Genomic DNA, 19,397 nt, shown 5'->3' with positions numbered 1-19,397 from the left:
CACAGTCATGTACCACATTTACAACATTTTGATGAGATATCTGGCTTAAGGTAAAAAATACATATTTCTTGATTTTACACAAAAAGATGGGGCAAATATAGCAGTACAATGCTGTAAGGAAATGTTCACAGTGTAAACAGAAGCTCTTAGCATGTTGTGTGTGGGTAAATAAAGAGTAGTGAGAGCTTAGAAATTGGAACTGACCATACATTTCCAATCACTACAGATGAGTTTGTTTTATGTTTGTGTATTAATTACTTTGCAACACATAACAGCATAATTCAGAAGGAGGACAGGCCCTGACCAGGTTTTATGCTGTTATGTCTTTGCATCACATCCATTTGTGTTTTGTTCATGAAGCATGTCCTGTGCTTTGGGAATCTGGTTCGGGGTGTTCACATATTTGCTGCTATGTCTGTTCTACATGCTGAGATATTTATCTTCAGGTATGCTTGTAATGCTGTGGGTTCTTTTTGTGTGTGTGTGTGTGTGTGTGTGTGTTTAGGAGGAATTTTGCTACCCTATGGAGTGTCGGACCCTGACTGTAGAGGAAGTGATGCACATCAGACAGGTTCTGGTCAAAGCTGAGCTTGAGAAGTTTCAGCAGTACAAAGAGGTCTACAATGCTCTGAAGAAAGGAAAGGTGATTGCTGCTAATACACTGGGGCTTATTTTAAGCCAGGTCTCTGGCACTACATAATTATTCTTGACTTGAGAATGTTGCTGTTGATGCCTTTCAAATGTTCATAATCCTTTAGGAATATGAATGAACAAAACACTTTTTTTTTCCTTGTCTGTTCTCAGCTTTGTTTTTCCTGTCGGACGAAGAAGTTTTCCTTTTTCATTTGGTCCTACACCTGTCAGTTCTGCAAAAAGTGAGCCAAGCTCTTGCTCGTTTTCTAGGAATTCATTTCTTATTTCACTTGAAGAAATACAAATTATAAGTAGTTCTTTCTTGAGCTAAATAATTTAATAATACACTGCCTTGTATAAGTATTCACCACATTTTGTAGTGTGACAACCTGGAACTGAAATGGACTGAAGTTTAGCATTTCATTTACACAATATGTTATTATTCTGAAGTAAAACTTAATTAAACAAAATCAGACATTTGTTTGTTGCGTAAATACTCACCCCCTGACTTCTAATGGCATCTGGTTACACCACAAATAAGTTAGGTCTTTTACAGCAATGGGGCCGAATACGTAAACAGTCACAACTTTTACATTTATTTTCAAACAGTATTGGAAAATATATTGAATTTTGCCTCCACTTCAATATTATGGGTTATTGTGTTAAGATTCTTGATGTATAATCCCAGTTAAGGCCATTTAAGTTCCAGATTGTGACGCTACAGAATATGGAATAAGTTCAAGGGGGGTGAATACTTATACAAGGCTCTGAATAAACATTAGGCATAAAATATTTTCATATTGCACTAATTGCTATAATTATATATTAGAAATGACTTGTTTACCTCTACCTGTCTCATTGAACAGGTTTTTAATCAAGGGTAATTTGGGATAAAAAAAAAATTAGAAGCACAATGTTTCTTTCTTTGATAAATAAAATATATTAGTGTTGGCAAATTACTGTGGTATAAGAGAAAAATACCACTTCAGGACAAGCTGTTATTGGAAAATAATCAACCTTACCTTGGTGTTCTGTAGGCTTTACTGACCTCTGCTTTATTTTACAGACTTGTGTGTTCACAGTGTTGTAAGAAGGTATGTACGACTCCTGGCTCTTCATGTTTGCATCTTAGTTCGGGTGTCATTGTGATTCTGCAATATGAATATCTGCTAATTAATTACTTCATATCCTTCTATAAGATGAAGCTGCCCTCCAAGCCTTATGCCATCCTGCCCATTTACTCTCTCGGATCCAATACCCTGCCTAGGAAGGAAGCTGGAGTCACAGCCCAAGTGGAGAAGTCCTCATCCAACCAGCGCAACAGCTTAAAACCTTCCACATCCAGGTTACTTTCATAGAATTTCCTCTCCACCAAAACTCAGAGCTTTGTAATCCTTTTACAATAAGTTTCATCAGAGCTTCCAGGGATTTTTGAACAATTGGCATGTCTACACTGTCAGATCTTTATGGCTCAAAATAACCTATTTTACTAAATGTAGATTAATTCTAATATTTTAAAAAATGTAGCTCAGTTTTTTTCTATTAAATGTGATAATGTGATATTTTCATGTATTTATGATGTTTAGATTCAGGGCCATCTCTTTCTCTGTTTCAAGAAAAAAAAAAAGCAGTTTAAATTTTTGCCATTCGCATCGTCTTATTTGCTTTGAACAAATGGCTTGAAGTGGATTTATTTTTAGTTTTGTGGAACCGAAAACACCATCACCACTAGCAGTCATGAATTAAAAATATGCACATATTTGAAGTACATATTTAATTCTGTCCCAGACTGTAGATTCATTGACTTTTGTCAAGTGACTACCTCTAGATTTAGCATCTATCGGGCTAATTTACTTGAGCCCACGTTGCTGTCACATTCATAACATGTACAAAGTAACACTTTATTAATAATGAATTTTTTTCAAATGTTTTTTTTTTTCTTCAAAGTGCCTTTGGAGGAGAAAATAGAAGTGAATAATACACTAAGCATACATTGTGCAGTCAAAGTACAAATTACATGAAGGCACAAACAAAGCTGGTTAACAGCGAGCACAGCTTTTCTGTTTACCGTGCTTCCTGTTTGGAAGAAACGAGGCATTATTTCAGACTTCAAACACTTAAAATAACTTAGGAGCACAAATGATGCTGTGTAATAATTGTATGCCAATGATGAGACTCCATGCTAATGGTTTCATGTTAGTAACAGTGAGTCACCGATTGGTAGGAAAATTTATTTTAGCTCTCTCATTCAATATCACTACCAACCGTCATGGTTTATAATGGATTATGCTCAAGTCATTTTAGCCTAACAGTAATAATGAAATAAAAATGCTAAAAAGGTTTGTATAAATATATAAAACTATGATTTTTAGACATGCCGCATGACTGCATCTTATATTTGTGCTCTCACTGGTGCACATACATCTCATGATAAGGAGGTCCCTAAGCATGTGTAGAAATGTTACAGTTATATTGCTACAAGATGTCACGTAACAATGGGCCACCCGTCTAGTCAAGAGAATCTGAGGGTTGATGGTGTGAAGGTAGAAGATGTGGTTATAACTTGCCTCAATCTTTACAGACCTTCCAAGCTTGGGGAGTACACCACCTCTAGAGATGAAGTGGAGCTGCCAAAGGAGCTGACGGAGGACTGGAGCACCATGGATGTGTGCGTGGACTGCAAGAAGTTCATCAACGACATCATCTGCTCCAGCAAACGCAGCTTATCCGTGGCTAGCACACGATCCTGTCTGAAGCGCAAAACCCAGTCCTTCTACATGTCTCCTTCCAGATCCCGTGATTTTCGTCCCTCAGAACGGACCATCAAGGAAGTGTAGGAGAAAGCTCTGACTTTGTGGCGGCCATGTTAGCCAATACTTTTCACTTAACAAAATGGTGGAGACTCTGGCCTGGTGCAGTCATTTATTCATTCTGTTTAGTCTTGGATGATGACTCAGTGTGTTATATATGGCAGTACAAGATGTTTACCAGGTGTTAAGATGGTTGTGTATGACGATGGTCAAAACAATATCTGTGTAATGTCTGTAGTTTATCTCCAGTGCAAAACGTAGCTGGAAGAATGAGTTCCTGTCCTTTCCTGCTGTCCTATATGTCATCCTATGGCTCTGGGGATCATTTTTCTGTCCCTGTGAGTGAATGTCTTAACAAAGTGTTGGCATTTCTAATGTTTTGGCCAGGCTATCCAGTACATCCTGTCTCTTTAGTCTGATTTCATCACGGAGAATGTCTTCCACATCCAGGATGAAGACTAGATGGTGTGATGGCTACTGTATTACCAAATCAAAAGGATTATATCAAAAGATTTGTAGTTCCTTAGTTTCCTTTTCCAGAGGTGGCTGAAAGAATGAACTTTTTTCCTTCCTAAACCGCACCAGCCCTGTCCCCCTGTCTCAGGAAAAAAGGAAAATGTGAAGTTAAACTATGGAAATGTAGTTTACCAAAGGCTTCATAGCCCCTTTTTTTACCAGCTTTTTTCATATTCATATTCCAGCTGTGCATGTAACACTGGGAGAAAAGTTACCGAATGAGACCTGAATGTATATTTTTATTAGAGAGAACCATACAGTTGTATGTAAATAGTATGCTGAAGGATCAGCCCAGACATGTAAATAATGTTTATTTCCCTGACTCAGGAATAAATGAAGTAGACAGACAGGCAGGCAGACCGGGGACTTGGCAGTCTGCCCTCCTTTGCCCATTTACTTACCAAATGCTTTTCTCCTCATTTGGTGTTTGTTTAAACTGCTGCTTTGTTAGTCAAATGGTTTGATAACTGCAAAAAAAATTTCAGGATATATATTTTTACTTTGGTTTAATTATGGTGTTTAAGACTTTAGTTTAAAAAAAAAAAAAAAAAAAAAAAAAAAGTGAGCAAATTCATTTCCCAACCTCAGCTTCTTAACATTTTCTAGGGATTTGGATGAAGCTTCTTAAAGAAGAGCTTGCTTGTGCCAAAATAACTCTCTACAATCAGAACGTTGTGTTTTGGACCTGCTGTACATAGTAAATATCATATGCTGAAGCTGTGATCATGCAATAGGAGATACATTTAGCAACCTGATCTATCTAATATATTATCTTGTAACCTCTCATAAGTTTATGTTCATATAGGTTTAAAATAATATAATAATTGTAATTATTTTCATGGTCAAATAATTTTGCCATGTTTTCACAGAATGCACTTTCACATGACAGCAAATGCTGAGTCTGTTGTATTCATGTTTTTTTTGTTTTCTTTCTTTGTTTAAATCTTACCAGTGCCATGTTACTTTCTGTAACTCGATAAGTCACTCGGCTTGGTGTGAAGCTGTTTGATCAGGCGTGAGTAGCTTGAACAGTTAGCCTTTAGGTATTTTCCTTTCCCTTTCATCCCTTAAACACACATGCAGAACAAAAACTGCACCAGTCACATGTTCTGTTGGCTGAACGCTGTGCAGACGTTCCAGACTGTCGGTTCACTCACTGTATTGTCTCTCTGTAAAAGATGAAAAATGTGCATGTAAAATCTATGGTCCTGATTTTTTTTTTTTTATTTAAAAAAGTGAATTAATTGATAATAAACATATTTCATGTAGCAATTTGGGGATTTTTTTTGTGTGTGTAGGGGGGTGGACTTCATCTTGTGTATGTGGGTATGTTACTGCCAGAAATTAGGAGCACAAAAAGTTAGTCAGTGAGCAGCATCAATTAAAAATATGTGTATGCTCTAATGAACAAATACAAATACAAATACAGATATGAATATGAGGCATACTTTTCTCTCCTTTTTTAAAGCTTGCCAGAAATGTTCACAGGGCACGTGGTTGAGTTGTGTAATGTTTTTACTTTCATGGGCTTAGTGGTAAGGTTCATATTTAATTTAACCTTCATAATTAACCTTCAAGTTAGGTTACACCAGTGTTGAGTTTAATCTGAACACAGATTATTATATATTTGGAGCACAGATAAACAGATATATTTAAGGATAGTGTCAATGCTTTATACCCTAATAGTACATGAAAATACTGTTTGATGAGAGTGCTCAAAGGAGAATGGCCAGATTGGTTCAAGCTGACAGGAAAGCTATAGTATCTCAAATAACCACTCTTTACAGCCGTGCTGAGCTGAAAAGCATCTCAAAACATACTGAATCCTGAGGTGGATTGGCTACAGGTTACATTCCTATCAGCCAAGAACCAGAAGCGGAGGCTACAGTCGGCACAGGATCACTGAAACTGGACAGTCACCTTGCAGTGAAGATGATTCTTGATGATTCTTTGCTTGCTTTGTTTTTATTTGTATTTCAGTACCAGGTGCAGCAGTGTTCTTGCTAGTAAACCGCAACAAATATTGTCGCCCAACATATAGTAAGAAGCACTTTAACAGCAAAAACCCACCCCAATGGCTCGTCCTGTCACATTCTGCTGGTTGTGTAACCCCTCATTGTAAAAATGTTTGATATCTGGTCTGTAATGTGGACTGTAGCTGAATAGACCTGTACAGTAAAAGTAATTAAATAATAGTAATCAAAATTATGCAGTTTAAAGTAATTTAATTTTTAAAAAAAAAAGACACTTAATTTTTCTATTTAAAGGGTTTTAATATTTTGGATTTGAAATTTGTTTTTGTTAGTTTATATATTTGGTCCTTAATAACTCTGACATGTTTTGTGCTACACACTTCTTTTAAAGATGCTTAAAAGTCAAAGTAGTAAAGACCAGCCATAAATATTTATAAATAATTGTTATGCTAGTCATGATATCCTAGCTGTGAACGTTGTAACTGAGATTTTAAATGTCAGGGAGTTTCACATTGTTTGGTAGCCACCTTGACTTTCTAGACAAAATGTGATTTTATTAAGGTGTCAACATTTTAATGTTTTGCAGTATATTTTATTGTTCTTTTGTCTTTGTTCATACTTTTAGAGGTGACCCTCTGTTGCCTCTATCTCTGAGAGCTATGCATTTAATTCCAGTGTAATGTTTTTTTCCTAATATTTACAAAAGCCAACAAGCCCTGAATCAGGAGAGATGTGACATCACTGAATAGATCATGTTTTCAGGAAGTCCCACAATGAGTGGTGTGCCACTGCTTCTGTGTTTGGGGCTCTTGACCTTCAAAAGGTCACAGCTCACTGATATATTATCTTACTGGAATACAACAATATGAATTATAATTGAATTTATCTGTTTACCTGCAAAGGTTCTAGTGTCACTTAGGAAAATTCTTTCAAAAATTTTTGTTTTGAGGAAAGGTGGAGTAGGGGCAATATGATTCTTGGTCCACGATATGCCTGAGATATGGTCTGACAGTTAAGAAGTGTTCTGGCAGTCAGATCTGGATGAGTTCCTTAGCACCATTACACATTGTTGTGTGGGCCACCATTGGGACTTACTCCTTTCAGGCAGTGGATTCTCCAGTTGTGCTGTGTATGTTGTTAGTGATAAAGCGCCATCTAGAGTTGGATTGTGAGTAAGCCTCCAACCTAATTTCTTAAGATACTAACAGCAAGCAATGGTTCAGCATTTTAACTATCAGTGGTGCAGAACCCCTGTCACCTAATATTTATGTGTTAATAATGTGTTAAGTGAGTTGATTTCTTGCTTTTGGAACTATTATAATATGTACTAGCTATTATTTAGTCCTGCTTACACTGTGTGCATATGCAAATATAAGAACACAGTGTACACTAGATTAAGTACTGCACCCTGCCGGTTAATTTAGCACACTTCTAATGATTATGTGCTTTTTCCTTTGTTTGCGTTCTGTAAGAAAAATGGTCTTTATCTGCTTTCACTGTGACCTTAACACCAGAAAATGAGAAGAAAGTGTTTTCCAATTATAAGATTTATAGGCTCAACTATTGGTTAACAAAAGTACCACATAGAACGTACAAATACAACCTTCAAAACACAAAAAAATTAAACCAATAATTTGCCCCCTACCCCGGAAAATGTATAGACTCTTTTTCAATACGGTACAGTATAATTTGGTAAATAAATGTGTTAACAGAAATAGACATACTGTAATACTTTTTTTAATCTAAGACCAACCAACCAACCAAAGCAAAACAAACAAACAAACAAAATGACAAGCACCTATGAAGGTTTAAAATTAAACATGTTATTGTTACTGCGTGTCTGATTTCTTTCTGTAGCACTGGACAGCATAGACTGTGCACTCTGTACTTTAAAGTCAATTCACTGCTTCTTTGGGCAGGAATTTTCTGTAGATGTAATATGTTTTCAGATGACCATGCTGGCTTACTCACTGACTACATCTCAGTGTGATAATGAGCTAAAAAACAATGGTTTGGGTAATGACACCAACATGAGTCAGCATTGATCATTGAGTCCTCCTACCTGCTAGTGCTAGTGCCAAGACATCGCAAAAAAAAACACAAAACAAAAATCATATAGTGACGAATGATGCAGTAGTTGCATTAAATACCACTGTCATGGAGCCATCTTTCCCTTTTTCTTCTTTTACATGTCAGACCATGTACAAAATATGGAACTATGCACTTAGCAACTTGTGACTATGGTTAGAGTTACAGATATTCTGTCCTCCAAAACTGAGGATAGCTTCCTTCTCTTCCTGGGTATATTTTCATATGTTTTGAGCATTTTCTTGCAGGGCCCTAGACAGATGGCTCCTCTACAACCAAAGGGTCCCATAGGGCATGTCGCTAAAGGGCAGGAGATGGTGACAGGGCAGCTTTACAGCCAAAAATATCACTCATTGGCAGGGACTCCATGAGATCAGTGGGTCCTGAGGTCACAGAGGTACAAACATCAGTTCTGCTGCCAGTCCCCAAGCTTGTCAGGTCTCAGGGCCTTGTTGATATTAGACCCTAACAACGTTATTACTCTGACCCAAGATGTTTGTTTTTTTCTAGGACAAAGGTTTGATAGAAAATATAGGCCCCCTCATTTTAAATCAAGAGGTGCCACTAAACTTGTTTTTTCAGAGAAAGGGCAGTGGTTTTCATCCAATTCTAAATTTGGGAAGGCTGAACAGGTTCCTAAAGACCCTTCCTTTTCATTTGCTAAGGGGGTCAGTTGTAGTTCATGTCATACAAGCACAGGACTGGTTCAAGTCAGTGGATCTGCGCAACATTTATTTCCATCTCCAGATCAGCCCACAACACAGATGCTAATCTAGTCTGATTAGACTGATACAAATACTAGTCTGCCTTGCAATTGCAGGCAAGTCCTACCCTGCAAGCTCTCCCTGTTTTTGAGATGTATGCCTCATCTCCCCTGATCACCAGAGGAATCAGGGTACTATCATATTTGGACAACTGCTATGTGCTCCCAACAAGGAGCAGGCCATCTGGGACACATCCACCCTACTTGGTACACTATGGCAGTCTTAGAGTGAACTGAGAAACAAACTCCCTAACCCCAAAGTAGACCACACAATTAATTGGCATGAGTCTAGATTAACTGAGAATACTAGCCACTCCATCTCAATGTGTGGACAAATGCTTGTCAGTCAGATTCAGCCAAGTAGCCATGTGTGGTAAATGCTTCTGCTGAGGATGCTAGGACTGGCAATGGCAGCTGCAGTGGTAAATGTACTAGGCTTGCTGGAGCTATGGGGTTTTCAGAAGTGGGTTATCAGCTTATAGTTGGATGCCAAATTTGAAATGTGTCGAGAATGAGCGAGAAGAGCCCAAACATTTCTGGAGACACATTTCTAGAGAACATTCCTAACAAAAGGAGTCCACTTGGAAGTGGTGACCCATTGAAGACAGATAATTACTAAGGACACTTCCCTTACAGGCAGGGAAGCAGCTTGGTGACACAAGGACACAGGAGGCATGTGGCCTCTTCCCCTCAAACCCACTCCCCCTGATGTAAGGTTAGCGCACTAGCTGGAATTGATGGTGGTCTATCAAGTTCTTCTGACCAGGTCTTTAACGTAGCCACATGTTGCCCTGCTCAGACATTGTTGTGACGGTCAATTTTATTGACCGCCAGGGTAGCACCAGGTTGAGTGGCAGTTAGAAGGGGTGAAATAGACCACTATTTTCATAGATAACTGTGGTTTCATGAACCCTGGATAACCTCCAGGTGTGTCATTCAGAACTGCTGCAGACTCAACAAGAAGTTCCCCAGACTAAGAACAAGGTGAGGTTAAGGGCCTAAAATTTTGCTAAAATTGGCATCAAATCAATATATGTTAAAATTCAAATTCAAAGGCCTCTTGTTACCTAGTCTTGCTTTGTCTTATGACCTAAATCCAGGCCTATGTCTCCATTAGGGTTTCCCTTATATAGCACAACTCAGAAGGTAATTATTAAGCCTTTCTGTGAGCTGGATCAGGAGTACTAGAGAAGGGAAAACATGAAATCCTGAAGAGTTGTGGGGCCCCAGGACTGAAACCCCCAATCTAAATGCATAAATTACAACCTCACAGTGCAGCATGTTTCAATGCATTGGAGCTTTTGAAGCTACAACTAGACGCAACGAGACTTGATTAGTCCTAACATAAGTGACTAACAATTAATCAGCCGTATAGACTATAGAGCAATAGTTTATAAACAGATTAAGGAAGACAAGATCCATACAAAAAATTATGTTTTGTCTCTTCTAACACACAAAATTTATCTTGTGAAAACATTGGGTCAGGTGTTTCATAGAATGGCAAACTCGGCAGTGCTATAGCTATGCTTTTTGGTGTGGTTTGTATTGGAGAGGCTTTGGGGGTGTACTGTATATGTATATATGTATGTATATCAATATGTATGTGTGTGTGATTTGCACTTTTCCACCTTCACAAAACATTTCAGTGAGTACTTTATCTGTCTTGTGGGCTGAAAAGCAGGCCAAAGGTTTGTATGTAATTTGAGGAGTAATTTGAAGCATCCTGCATCGTGTCATTTCATCTGAGGAAAGTGCAGTGCTAAGAATAACCATTTGTCCATTAGGTGACTCCTGCTGGTTCCTCTCATGCTTAACAAGCCTCTGGAAATTGTTATCTGCTCTCAAATGAAATAAGTACATGTATACAAATGAGTTATACAATTTATGTCAGAAAACCGAAAGAGGCCAATGAAGTAATGCGACTGTATCTGCAAAGAGGGGAGCATGTAGCAGAGTAGAGCTAATAACAGAAAGCTAGAGCACCTTTAAGCCCTGGCTAAACGTAGCTTAAACCTGGTGTGAGATCTGATTTTTGGTTTGAGATCTGAATCTACACTGCCCTACAGTATCAGGAACTATGGGTATTAATCTGTACCTTTCCTTGTTGTTTGGTAGTATCCTCAAGCATTCACCTTTTGTACCTTTAGTGTGTATCTTTTAACTAGAAAGATGCATATAGTGAAGCTTTACTCTGAAAGGGAATTATAGTACAAAATCTTCTTAAAGGTACATTATATCCACATTTCCAGGTCAAAGTTACATATTAAGGGTAAAAAACATAACCCAGTAACAAGAAAATGTACAGTTTGGTACCCTTTTTATTCATTTTTTCTGCAAACTATGCTCAACTACACTGTACCTATTCCGAAGCTGGCACGTAACGCCTGCAACATGTCATTAAGTGTGTCCATGTCTTGAATGACCACCTCCATAGTCATGTCTGATTCCATTTCAGTGCCTGGAAACATGAGTCAGCCAGCACATTAAGTGTTGAGGAGAAATATAATACAGCATATGTTACTTACAGTAACACTCTGATGTGTTAAAATTGCATAACTCTAAATACTAAACTGTCTGCACTTATTCAGATCACACCTCCAACTGTTCTTAAAGCAAAGTCCATTAAAATGATCATTTAAATCAGGAATGACATTCATGACAGTAATTTGGTTTCATGGATCTGAATCAGTAACGGATAGAAAATTTGCAATTCAAAACATTTGCAGACTACAACAAGCACACACAAGCACGATCTGAGCTTGAAGTGTATATGAGAAATATCATTATGCCGGGAGCTAACATCAGCACTGAGGTTCAGCTCGACACCTGCTGTGTAGCTCTTGTAGTTTGTCTTGTTTAGTCTAATTTGCAATTAGAATATTATTGTATTATCTAAAATCCATATACAGAGAACAGAGTTAAGTTGAACCTATATAAGCTATATATAATATAATAAATTACCTTTTTGTTAATCAAAAACCTATTTCTTATTTTGTTGGTACACTACAGATATTTGCACCCACAGATTTCTGGACATGCAGTAAACATTTCTCATCAAAAACAGCACTAAAAAAGAATTCAAGTCATATCAATAAATGTCTTCACAGAACTATGGTCTAGTGCTTTTTGCAACATTTTTGCAGCAACTTTGAACTCAGAAGATAAGGCCTTCTTCTTAAGTAAACAAAGAGTTTTGCAGGCAACTGAAGGCATGCAAGTACATGCAAGTGCAGCACATCAGCAGTTTCTCATTTTTGACAGAGGGTGACATAGCAAACTGTTAGTAATTGAGCTGCTCATGGTTTTCCCTTTAGCTCTGAAGGAATGTGTCTTCATAAAGTGACTTTAAATGGGCTACTGTTTGGCATTACAGTATACTACAATGTGCTAAGAGAACTGTGTTTTCCACAGGGATACTTCCTGTGTTTTTGGATTCTAAATATTTATCTTGAGTATACTGACAATGATCGTGGTGATTCTAGCCCTCTGTGGTTGTAAGATGGTGATAGAAAGCTCTTTAATGAGTGATGCTGGGTCACATCTGTTGCACAGATAGCTGCTATTGTGATCTGAGCTCCGAGCACACTCCCGGGGCTCCACTGTAAAAGCATCCTCTTATCCGGTTAAATATTCTTTGACAGAAGACACTGCATACCATCAAAGCCACAAATGAGACATTCTTCAAAGCAACATATGCTTTCTCAGATGGTCTAGAGTCTCAGTTGTGTGAATTAATACTTCTTGGACAGGGAAGCCAGCCAGATGCCCAAGTATTGGATCGATCCAATTTCATCAGTCATGGTGGATTGGGTCGATTGGAGACGCAGACCAGGGCCAAAGACCCATGGTCAAACAGCTTGTATGGTAAAGACCCTTTAGATGTCCAGACATCGGTTTTAGGGTCATAGCACTCGAAGCAGTCAGAGTCCTCAATGATGTCATGGCTGTTGAGGAAGCGTCCTCCTGTCACATAGAGCTTGTTGTTGATCACAGTAGCTGAGTGATGCATCCTCCTTTCCCTCATGTTCTCACATTTAACAAACTTGTTGGCTTTGGTGTCGTAAGCGATCATCCTTCTTGTGTACCCTTTATTGGACAAAAAAGGCAATTCAGTAAAAGATACCCTTGTTTATAATTGTGCAATACAATTTTGGACCATGCTCACCTCCAATGATGTAAATCTTGTCTTCTATGACAGCGGCAGGTGCACAGACATTCTTTACTGTCCTGGTCTCCATTCTCAACCACTGGTTGCGTGAAATGTGATAAACCTTGTAAAGATAAACAACATTTGACTTGTTAAAAGAAATCAGACCTGGATTTAGAGTATATAAGTAAATCCTACTTTAAAACCTAATTACCTGTATCAGTCTCACTGGATTTTGCATGGAGTCCTCCCCTCCGAACACATAGATTCTCTGGTCATTGGCAGCCACTGCAGGATGGAGCACTGCTGTAGGCATTGGGGCCATAGGTTCCCACTGGTTGAACATGCTGTTGTAGCGCTCCACTGTGTTAGAGATCTGTTTATCGGCCCCTATGCCTCCAAGAACGAAGATGAAGTGCAGGTAAGACACACTCTGATGGGCATAACGCGGTTCAAGCATGGGTTCGGCCGTCCTCCACTGGTTGGTCTTAAGCGAGAGGGTATAAACTGTGGCACTAACTGTGCTGTCTCCTGATGCCATACTGAGGCTGAGACCTCCAACAACATACAGAATACTATGTATGCAGACATAAGCGGCCTTGTACAAGCGCAAGGGCAACTTGGCCAGCCACTGCCAGCGCTGGGTACGCTCATCATAGAGCAGCGCCTCTCGAGATGTCTGCTCATTGTTCTTGCGACCTCCTACAACAACTAAAGTCTCCCGGCAGGTGTAACGACGAGGCGTGGTCCAGAGAGGCTTTAGCTCACGCGTACATTTGGCGCTAACGGAAAACATTAGCCGCCGCACTGACTCAATGATCTCTGTGCAAAGTGTGGAGGACTGGACAAGTGGATCATTGGCTATGAACTGGAAGAGGTATGTGGGATGGATGTACCGCAAACGCACCTTCTTGAAGAGATCATGGATGGCACCACGCCGAGAAAAAGGATCGTGGTGGATCCAGGCCAAGAGTGTTTCGAACACCTGCTCTTCCTCAGCACAAAGCCTGTCATCCTCCAGGTAGCACATTAGCTCAGGCAGTGAGAGCTCGCAAAAATCCTCTGAGGCAGCCACGTCTGAGAAACAGCGCACAGCCATCTCCTTCGCCCGCTCTCTCAAGCTGTCACAGTGCAGGATCTCTGAGAGGCGGATCATGCTCAAGCAATTGTCTGGGTTCAGCTGCTCCTGCAAGAAGGCTGAGCAGGCCTCAAAAAGCCTTGTGTACTGCAGCATGGATGCAGCTTGCATCAGAGGCAGCACTATTTCCATGCTTATAGTAATGGTTCCAGTGTAGATGTAGTCTACAATACCATTCAAGATCTCAGAGCTGATGCCTTTTAGGTCCACCCTAGTCTGGCCACTCTCACGGAAGTTGCTGCAGAACATGGCACGGAAGTAAGGACTGCTAGCGACCAGAACGTTCCTGTGGCATGGGATCTCCAGATCTTCAGTGCAGAGGAGCATGTCGGTGAAGATCCGCTCATGCCTGAGACAGTTCAGCTGGCACAACATTTGGGCTGGGAGTTCCTGGTCTTTGAATGGAAGGTGCTCAAGGGATGAATAGGCCATTCTGAATGAGAGAGTGAGAGAAGTTATATTTAAATTTATTCATTCGGCAGATAAGTTTATCTAAATTGACTTACAATCAGGTCTTGCACAAGGACCCAAAAGTGGCAGTTTGATGGTGTTGGGTTCTGACCTCACAACCTTCTGTTTATTAAGTTTAGCAGAGTACTTGTGCAGCCAAAGAAGCAGATATAGTATTTTCCTTGCCTGGGCCCATTGCATGTTAGATATTGTTTCCTCCTCTAAATCATCAACATTCATGTAATGCTTGTAGGCCACTGTTTCCTAACAAAACCGATTTTAACAAGGCGGATATGTCACATTCCAGCTGTGTCCAAGCCCTCACTGGATTTGCCCTTGACAGTCGCTCTGTTTAGACGAGGGCATTTAGTGAAGCTATTATTGGCATTGAGTTGTCCAATTGCCCCAGAGACAGCTACCGATTTTAATTCCCCCATATCACACAGGCCACGCTGGCTGTTATTTTAAGAGGTTAATCATTATTGGGTATTATTAACTACCATTACTAAGAGTGTGACGACAGAGAATGGCATTCCCCAGCCTTGTCATAAAAAAAGAATCAAATGACAATTATTCTTAAAATAGTAAAGTACTGTTTTCTGGTGTAAAAGGTAGGAATTGTAGTGGGGTAATCCACTTTTAAATGGTTTGAATATAAAATTGTAGAAAGCAAAATCTTAAGTGTTGAATTAACCCATGCAGTGTTTAACACCTACAGTGTTCATATAAGTGTGCAGATGAACACTGTGAGAACTGAATTAACACTGGGGATTTTAAACTTCATCAGTGAATTATGGTGGGGTATAAATATTTTGTGTAATATAATATAATGCAAGCAATTATAGTAATGTCCCTGCTACACAGACAAAACAATAAAAGAAAAACAAACAGAGATGTTCATTAAGGGTGTAAATAATTAACCCATTATAAATGGGCCTATATGAATTAACATTAAGTACTACAGTGAATATACAAGTAGTGGTATAAATCAATTCAGATTAACGCTTCTTGCAAATAATTTACAGTAAAATAGGCTTTTAAGTGCTAACTTGAAGGCAGTCTGCTGGCTGGAGCACTGGCCTAATAAACCTATGTGTGATGTGCGCTTACCTTGTCTGTTCCAAAGGATCTGGTCAAAATCAGTTACGGTTCAGCCTCATTCACGCCCTAAAACAGTTCTCCCATATGTAACTCTTAGCAAATAAAGATAATGGCAGACAGACATGGACGTAGAGAAAGCTTCATTGAGCGATCACGTTAAGAGCTTGCCATGAGGTTGCTGCGTACATTCCAGTTTCCCAGAATAGTTTTGGAGACTGTATTCGTCCGTGCCTTTGACCCTCTCCTTGTTTGTTCCCACACTGGTTAGCCATACAACATGTGCTTTGTATGTTTACTATTACAGGGGCCGAGGGCTTAGCTTAGGGGACAGTCAGCAAGGTTCAGGGGTTTGTTAACGCCCCTCAGTGGTCTTGTGTAACCCAGGAAGCTGGTAAATATAGAGATGTGCTGATGGCTTGGTCTGAGTGGGGGGAACAGCTGAGCCTATAGGCCTGGTTACCTTGGTTTGCCTCGTTATGGGGAGGTGAGGAGGACCACAACGGGTTGCCATTCACCTGCCACTCATCCCTCTAGGTACAGGCAAAAAAATTCATGTTGGACTCTAATGGGAGGTTTGCATTAATGCCAAAGGCTGTCATTATCCTAATGTAGAACTTTGATTTGGAGGAAAGCTTGTGTAGACCTACAGAAAAAAATGGCATTCAAAGTTATCTCTCCTGCACCTGCTCTCTCTGAAGCTCCTTCCCAACCCCAAAGTCCGACAGTCTACTAAAGGATGAAAAGATTTCAGAGCAGACAAGATCACTTGTGTTATTAAGTTATTAAATATAATGTAGCTGACTATTTGACTTGCTGAGGTTGCAGAGGAGACACCTTTGAAAGAAAATACGCTTCAGGCAGATGCTAAATGTAATGAAATTTACATGACATTTAACCCTTTTTTTTTAATGACAAAAAAAAAAAAAAAAAATTTCGACATTGAATCTAAGCCAATCTGTGTTTGACGATTAAAAAACGTGCTAAACCTCTCAGGCACCAATATTTCACTTTATAAGGTTTCTTTACTGGTAAGTATTACATTTCGTTCTTAAATGAGTAATAGGGATAAAAGTAAATTTTTTTTGTATAGAATTAACAAATACACAAAATCCGTTAACTAACATCCATGTTAATGGATGAATGAAGACATTAAGGAGATTCTAATGATTTATTTAGTTTATTTTCAGTCTATAAATTAGGCACTTGGGTCATACTATCAAAGTGACCTTATCGGTTAATAGCATAATATCACTGAAAATAAAGGAAAAAGAATGACAGAACTGACTTCTCTTCTTCCCAGGATCTTTAGGAAATTTGGGTGATGCTTCCTGTGGAACATGTGACTTGTGGAATATTCCAAATATTTCATAGGGGTGAATATGTTCAGGTAACAGGGTTGAGTGAATGTTGTAGTACACTAAAATGTACCAAATATTTTTTACATAAACTGTAATGGATGGTTCATGGAAGAGGATGGTTCATGCATGAGATGCTATATGAATTCACACATTAATGCAACAAAAAATGTTTTTTAATTATTTTAATCATTATATTTCAAGGTAAATTGTATTTATAGTGGGCTGGCACAAAATGCTGTAGAATTTTTTTAGTTTTTATTAATGGTTATTAATGTTTTAAGTTATTTATCTGAAACATGCACATACCGTAGGTTGTTGTGAAGGACACTTTACCTATGTTTAAAATGTGTTTGTGTTGGGCACATATGGCATCTCAGTCATGGAATTACCCATCACATGCTAACACTGTGATGTCAATTAACTAAGTGTTATCTGATTATGAGCAGCAGATGGGGCTTTGGCTTGTTACCCCTATCATCAGTTGCACCGAGGGACATGATAAGTTAGTGTCATGTTGATTTTGCAGCACAGGGAAAGCCAAACATATATGCACGCAGACAGATTGAATATCATTAGGCTAGGAGTGTGTGTAAGATAATCGTCTGCAGGAATGCACTGCCCCTTGACACCCACACAGACTGCTCTGGCTAGGCTTACTTAAAAGGGAAATTCACCCCGAATGACATACATATTAATCTTTATAATTAACATGTGATCTAAAATAGGGTCTAAATTTTCTGCGTTTTGGTTTAAACTTCTTTCATCAACATGGTGGTCTATTTTCATGGTTTTCTAATTACCCACAATGCCATTCAACTACCTGCTGATAGTGGTGCCAGATGGGAATTATGCTGTATTTGACTAGAGGCTGGAACTTGTAATTCCCAAATCCCTCAACTCGGAATTCCTACTCTGGAACTTAGGATGGTATGCTCAACTCCGAGTTCCTCCAAGTTCAGCAAGTGACATCAAATCAACATGGCTGTACACAGCATCAGTAAACAAAGTAGCAGTTTTGTTACCTTTAAATGATTTATACTGCATATACCAGTATTTGCTTTAGACCAGGGGTGTCCAGTCTTATCCGGAGACGGCTGGTGTGGGTGCAGGTTTTCATTCCAAGCAAGCAGAAGCCATACCTGAGTCTGTTGAAAGCCAAGGTCAACGGATTAAACAGGCAGAATCAGGTGTGACTCCTGCTTGATTGGAATGAAACCCACACCCCTGCACCCACACTGGCCCTTTGTGGATAAGATTGGACACTCGTTCTTTAGATCAATCAACATACAGTCATATTTGCTTATTAAATCCATAACATTGTCTCTACAGTTTGCTGTTTTGAGAAAGAAAATATACAGCACTCATCACAGTTAGCTGGCTAGTTTGTTGCTAATAACAGTAGTGTGAATGCATGGAGGTCGAAAATTCCAAGCTCAGACTTCCAACTTCTGAGGTTAGTCGAATGCAGAATTAGCCCTTGTTTCACCTCTACCTAAAGAGAGCGATGCGGCAGCGCTTTAGTCCTTTAGTCAGTCCAGCTCTCTCATCTCCTTCTCTGTGCACTTTGCTCAAACAGATCAGCTTCCAAAGCTTTAACTTTCCTCACAGATCGCTAACTGGCCAAGCCGAGCGTCTGCCGAGTGTCTGTCATAACTCGAGTAAAGTAAATAAAGTGAGTAAAGAAGTTCTTGTTCTTTTTCCTTTGTTTTCTTTAAGATCTAACAGCAAAACCTGACCGTTAATCCTTATGTTTGAATTTTTTTCTCCTGTTACACAACGCCAATGTCCCCCTGTGACATCAGCGTGGTACACAACTGCGAACTTCTCACAGAAATAACACAAATACAGAACCGACCAACAAATTCGCACCAGAATCACAAGAAAGGTCTGAAATATTTCAGTATAAACATATTTAATGTTTTTCAGAGTGGAGTTTTCCTTTAATGGTTTATGCCAGGAATAGACTGCTTGAAGGAAGAAGTGAAGAATTCCACTATGATGAATATATCCTAAAACACACACACACACACACACACACACAAGACATCATATCTGAGTGCATAAGTGTATACACTTATACACTTATTTATACATAGATAAGAGAGCACATATAAGAGAGCGTGTTTATTATTATTATTATTATTATTATTATTATTATTATTATTTTAATATCTGAGTTCCTACATGATTTTAGTGCTGCTTGTTAAAATGTTTTGTGTATCTCAGTCTTCTTATCAGCAGAAACCAGACGCTCATTCATTCTTTACGAAGGTTCCATCCCAAATAACGCTGTAGTCCCTGTACACGTGCACTACCTAGGGTTTCAGGATAATAGCTTCAACGCCCTAGGTAGCGCACTTTGTGTCTAACAGAAAGTCTTTTGCAATCCGGTCTATTGTTCCTACCAATTCGTCACGCGC

General features: G+C 39.1%; 2 protein-coding genes across 5 annotated transcripts in view; one reads left to right on the top strand and one right to left on the bottom strand.

Moving 5' to 3' along the window:
• Positions 1-5,227, top strand: part of spire1a (spire-type actin nucleation factor 1a) — a 42,678-nt gene extending 37,451 nt beyond the window's left edge. For all 4 annotated transcript variants that reach the window (XM_026942181.3, XM_026942179.3, XM_026942180.3 and 1 more), the window contains 5 exons: positions 506-643; positions 805-875; positions 1,700-1,727; positions 1,833-1,978; positions 3,215-5,227. In XM_026942181.3, the coding sequence (XP_026797982.2) occupies positions 506-643; positions 805-875; positions 1,700-1,727; positions 1,833-1,978; positions 3,215-3,470 (639 nt within the window). In that variant the 3' untranslated portion in view covers positions 3,471-5,227. The remainder of the gene's footprint in view (positions 1-505; positions 644-804; positions 876-1,699; positions 1,728-1,832; positions 1,979-3,214) is intronic.
• A 307-nt stretch (positions 5,228-5,534) lies between these two features.
• klhl38a (kelch-like family member 38a) lies at positions 5,535-15,908 on the bottom strand. Its single transcript, XM_026942166.3, has 4 exons — positions 15,629-15,908; positions 13,145-14,501; positions 12,949-13,054; positions 5,535-12,869 (listed from the first exon to the last, which is right to left on the bottom strand). The coding sequence occupies exons 2-4, from the start codon at positions 14,498-14,500 to the stop codon at positions 12,580-12,582; spliced, it is 1,752 nt and encodes a 583-aa protein (XP_026797967.3). The 5' UTR covers position 14,501; positions 15,629-15,908; the 3' UTR covers positions 5,535-12,579.
• Between the last annotated feature and the right edge of the window lie 3,489 nt (positions 15,909-19,397).

This window comes from Pangasianodon hypophthalmus, chromosome 29 (assembly GCF_027358585.1).
Source record: "Pangasianodon hypophthalmus isolate fPanHyp1 chromosome 29, fPanHyp1.pri, whole genome shotgun sequence".
NCBI classification, from domain to species: Eukaryota; Metazoa; Chordata; class Actinopteri; order Siluriformes; family Pangasiidae; genus Pangasianodon; species Pangasianodon hypophthalmus.
Note: the sequence above shows the minus strand (reverse complement) of the source record. Positions and strands in the feature narration are given on the sequence as shown.

Bases quoted from the DNA above. Each gene is read 5' to 3' on its own strand.
- klhl38a (XM_026942166.3), bottom strand. From the start codon at position 14,500: ATGGCCTATTCATCCCTTGAGCACCTTCCATTCAAAGACCAGGAACTC. The intron at 13,055-13,144 runs GTAATTAGGTTT...TATCTTTACAAG, and splicing joins ATCCAGTGAGACTGATACAG to GTTTATCACATTTCACGCAA. The intron at 12,870-12,948 runs GTGAGCATGGTC...TGTCCAATAAAG, and splicing joins CAAGATTTACATCATTGGAG to GGTACACAAGAAGGATGATC.